This window comes from Suricata suricatta, unplaced genomic scaffold (assembly GCF_006229205.1).
Source record: "Suricata suricatta isolate VVHF042 unplaced genomic scaffold, meerkat_22Aug2017_6uvM2_HiC HiC_scaffold_271, whole genome shotgun sequence".
In the NCBI taxonomy this organism is placed as follows: domain Eukaryota; kingdom Metazoa; phylum Chordata; class Mammalia; order Carnivora; family Herpestidae; genus Suricata; species Suricata suricatta.
In genome coordinates, this window is record NW_021872770.1 from 1 (window position 1) to 4,919 (window position 4,919).

At 44.9% G+C, this 4,919-nt stretch overlaps 1 protein-coding gene across 1 annotated transcript; it reads right to left on the reverse strand.

Annotated features, from left to right (window-relative positions):
- Positions 1 to 652: 652 nt before the first annotated feature.
- Positions 653 to 3,545, reverse strand: LOC115284945 (zinc finger protein 705A-like). The gene is made up of 4 exons (XM_029931391.1): positions 3,509 to 3,545; positions 3,342 to 3,427; positions 1,905 to 2,062; positions 653 to 745 (listed from the first exon to the last, which is right to left on the reverse strand). The coding sequence occupies exons 2-4, from the start codon at positions 3,351 to 3,353 to the stop codon at positions 658 to 660; spliced, it is 258 nt and encodes an 85-aa protein (XP_029787251.1). The 5' UTR covers positions 3,354 to 3,427; positions 3,509 to 3,545; the 3' UTR covers positions 653 to 657.
- Positions 3,546 to 4,919: the final 1,374 nt, after the last annotated feature.

Genomic DNA, 4,919 nt, shown 5'->3' on the forward strand with positions numbered 1-4,919 from the left:
AAAAAATCTTCCCTGTGTTAAGTTACATATGCAATGCATATTACTTTCTACAATACAAAGAGATTTCTTTTTGTAACATCTCACCTGCAGGGCTATCAGATTTATTTGAAAGATTTCATTAGTTTCAAACACTAGATGCATGAGCCATGTTTATGTGTTTTTCCTTTAAGAAGAATTCATGTGGTAGCTTTGAGCAACACCTTAATTTTTTCCCTAACTTCAAACTACCCAAAGCTTTCTGCCAGGGCACTATCTGCAGCCAACTATTAGCTCCCATGTCATTAATGTTCAGGGACGGTTCGCCCCCTGAAACTTACTGTTGACATGCAATTAGATGGGCCTCTCTGCAGACATCCTGTCTCCTAAGGCCACTTTTTCTGTCTCGAATAATGTAAATAATATGAACTGCTAGCGTGTCTCAGAGGAAGAAAACTGTGGAAAACATGCAAACCTGTGTATGTTTCAAATACTGACCCTTACGTGGGGAATCTGCAAAGAAGGAATGTACCAGTGAGTTGAAAGGCATTTCAGGAAAGTGAAGATGATGAAACGTTTTCAGGACTGAAACAAGATGCCTGCCGCAGACACCCCCTGTCCTGTCCCCCTGCACCAGGATCTTTCTGGGCGGGGCACACACAAGCTGGGGCTCACCTGGAATCAGGCCTGTGGAGATCCGCTCCCTTCCCTCCACTGCTCCACTCCTGCTGCAACTGGGAAATCACATCTGATTGGCCAAGTTAATATCCTGTTTGTGGGGAGTGAGAGACATACCGATTTCAGATCCTGTGCAGGAAACATGAGTGACCTTTAATTTCGGGACAGGAGGAAGAACAAGGAGAACAACAAAGGAGAGCCCAGAGCAGAGCACCTAGAAGACAAAATGCTAAGGTCCTTCCCCAGAGCAAGAAGGACATCCTGACACCTCGCCTCCACAGGGAGACTTTCTTGCTGCTGCGGTGCAGGACCAACATCGAAGACAAAGTGAAGAACCTCTAGTGCTTTTCAACAAAGGAGAAATTACACGTTCCCACAGTAGACTTAAATTAATTTGGAAAAATAAGGTAAAAACAGAGAAGGAGGCAAACCATAAGAGACTCTTAAATACAGGGAACAAACTGAAGGCTGCTGGCGGGGAGCGGGGTGGGGGATGGGCTAAATGGGTGATGGTCAGTAAGGAGGGCCCTTGTTGGGAAGAGCACTGGGTGTTGTATGTAAATGATGAATCTCTGGGTTCTACTCCTGAAACCAATATTACACTGCATGCTAACTAACTTAAATTTAAATACATAAATAAAACAATTATGTACACAGAAACTTCACTAGAACAAGTTAATTTCCCTCTGAAAATAGGTAAAATCTTAATAAACATTGGGGCACCTGGGTGACACAGTTGGATAAGCATCTGATTTCAGCTCAAGTCATGATCTCATGGTTTGTGAGTTCAAGCCCCACATCAGGCTCTGTGCTGACAGCTCAGAGCCCACTTCCATTCCTCTGTGCCCTCCGTTCTCTGCCCCTCCCCTGCTTGCTCTCATGCTTGCTCTCTCTCTCTTTCTCTCCCTCTCAAAAATAAATAAATATTAACTAAATAGGTAATAGGTATAATTCTCACAAATGGATTTTTAACTACCACTTGACCATACAGAGAACATTTTGTTTAGTAATATTTAGTGCTTTCATTCACGTAAAATATCCCTGAATTCCCAGCACGGTCCTGGGCATTACAGATCTAGAAGCGAGAAAGACACGAAAGAGGGGTCAGGAAAACCATGTCCTTTGGGGTGACAAAACAGGTGTAAGTAAGTAGAAGAATAAACAAATCACATTCAAACAGTGTTAAGAACCACGACAGAATCTGAAGGAGGGCCGCGAGGGGAGGGAGTAAGTGAAAGCTGGATACTTACTGAGTAAGTTTCTCAATGTTGACAGGCTCACCCACAAAGACCAGGTGACTGATGTTCTCCAGCATCACATCCCTGTACAGCTTCTGCTGGGACGTGTCCAGCAGGGCCCACTCCTCCTCGGTGAAGTCTATATCTATGTCCTTGAAGGTCACAGATTCCTAAAACACCAGAGACATTTTGGCACAGCCAGGGCCTTCCCGTCAGGGGAGCACACTGGTCATGATGGTGCCAAGGATGGGTTGCTGTATCCGCAGAAAGGTCAAACCCTGTCTGGGGCTCTAGGCACATGCTTCTCTAGGCTGCCCGGTCACGTGTCTTTCACACACACCCACTCTCTGTAAACATAACTTCATTACAACACAAATGGGTACTTCACGGGGTCCAGTGGGAATAACCTGGACACAGCAGTGCCCAACTTCCCACAGGACCGCCTGGAGCATCTCACAGAACTCGGATAAGCGAGTGTGGCCTCTCTCCTCTCCCCACAACCCACGTGCTCCTGAGAAGGTATAAGACAGACTGTTCCTAAGGAAAACCCCAGGGACCTGAAGACTGCTGTGCATAAGGAATGTCCTACCCTGACCCTCCTGTGGGAAGGCTTCGCATTTCAATCTTCTCCAGGACCTCCGCGATTGCTGACCACTGTCCCTCCTGTAACAGCAGCCTGTCTAAACACTAATGGGTAAGAGACGCCTCTCAGTGGAGCCTCATCTTTCTAGTCCTGCATATTTTGCCAAAGGACCTTAGGTGTAGTTTCATTATAATCCTTCAAAACTCACAACCCAAACTAGGAATTCCCTAGAAATTTGTGTTCAGATTTGAACAAAGTTTAATTACAAAGAGGGAAACTGGGCTGTCTGGAACAAGAACGGTAAGGAAAAGTTTTCTTTGCTTAAGTAGGTAAAATGCTCAAACATGGTCTATAAAAACTTAGAGTAAGTTTAAAATTGGGGAAGATAAATAAATGATTGCTTGCTGCTCTCTAGCTTCCCACCCCCAGTCTCAATGCCACAGAGCCCTCCTCCAGCGGACCTGAGACCCTGGATGGTCTGAAACATCTGCCTCCCTGCAGGCCTGTAAACTTCTGTTCATTCTCATTTTATCACCGATATTCAATGCACGCCTACGCCCACTGCAGACACTAACATGGTTCATGAATGAGTCACTTCACAAGGAGGCCATGGGATAAATGAGAAGAAACAACTTTTCTGCAAGGACATCCTTAAAGGGATGGGGAATGGAGTTCAGTAGTGTAATATGGGTAGGGGGTTATTTCTTGATCAAACCCTGAGCTGCCCCAAGCCTCCCGGAGGCCTGATGAAGTGTGACAGACTAATATTTCATGGAGGCACACAGACGATCCAAGCCCTGGAGGGAAATCTGCTCAGCCCCTAGAAAAACAGGTATCCCTGAGAGAGAAATGCGAGTCCTACTCACCTGTGGTTGCATTGTCTAGAACTCAGTTGCCCCTTTCTTCCCGTGTGTTCTCACCAAGGGACAGTCCAATAACTAAGCAGATAAAGCTGAGGAAAGAGAAAGAACCCATGAGACTGGTCTATTCCAATACTCCTAGATATTCCCACCTTGCAAACGCAAATCCTCACATGGTAGTGACTCCCCTCTCCGCAACCTGGTTCACCTCCCGTGTACCTGCAGAGAAAACAAGGGTAAACAAGGAAGGGGGCTCTCCTCTCCAAGAATCAACTATAAGAAGTCAATAATAAAATCAACAATAAAGAAACTATTAACATCCCCATTATAGAGATAGCAAGATCATAGGAGTTTCTACTTTAATTAGACTTGACATTCAGAGGTCTTAATTACCTCCCTGGCAGCAAAATCCTAGGAGAATCTGACTCCTGCCACATGGAGGTTCTTGGATCCAGAACAAAGGACACCATTTTGGAATTTCCTATTTTATCATTCTTGGGGAGGTCCACGAGCATTGTTTTCCAGCACCCATCTCGGCTCACGAGTGCCTCATACTCTCCCAATGAAACAACATGTTCCCTCAGTCATCCTGGCTCCTGGACATGTAGGATTCAGGCACTGTCAGTGCCTCTGCCCACCTGTACCACTCATGGCCTCGGACATGTGGCCAAGCAGCCATGCGGTCTTTTTCAAGTTGGGTCGGAACACTGCAAAGACTCAACCCTGGCCCCAGTGTTCAGTGACTCTCCTATCAAACAAGTCTCGCACATGCGACCCCCTGCCCAGGAAAGAGGCAGGAGCATGTATGTCACAAGGCTACGCACTACAGACTGCTGCAAAATCAGACCAGACAGGCTGATAAAATATAGAGTGCGGGGTTTAGTTTTAGTGCTAATTTACTGACTTCTTCGGGCTTGGAGTTCTAGTCATATTTATCAACAAGATTATCTCTGCATTTCATGATTTAAGTATATAAAAGAATTTATCATCTCTAAAGTACTACCTAAAACAAAGTTTATTAGCTAAATATACAGCATCCACAAACACTGACAACATGTCAAGAAAAGGATATGATTAAAACCCACAGACCCTAAGGACCTGGAAAGAGGAAAAACAAATTACTGGTACTGAGACTCTGTGAGTGGAATCTACATAGATCTGCTTACATACATTGAACTTAATACTCAGCAATATCTCTCCCTTTTCAGATTACTTACACATTTAATAGGTTACGTACACTAGATTCATAAAACTTTATTTATAAGACAAAACTACATGGCTAGAAATTGACAGCTAGAATTTAAAATTAACTCTATCTCCAAATGACAAATAACTAAAGAATTTCATCCTGAAGGACACTGGAACCAGTTTTACCTGCATATGTTACCAGTCATGTCCAGGACCAGAGACACCTCTCTCAAAACCCCCCCCTCTCAGTCTGCCCACATAACTCCTCCCCATGCCCAGCATCTCCTGCTACATGGGCACCTCCATCTTAGCGACCCCACTTCCAAAATCAGCCTCCACCTCTAGTTTGTACTGATCAGTGTAACATACACTCGGTGTGTGCACCAAGACCAATGA

What these genes read in the sequence shown, in the direction of transcription:
- LOC115284945 (XM_029931391.1), bottom strand. An exon ending in AACATTGAGAAACTTACTCA is followed by an intron (nt 746 to 1,904) that starts GTAAGTATCCAG and finishes CCCCACAAACAG; the next exon opens with GATATTAACTTGGCCAATCA.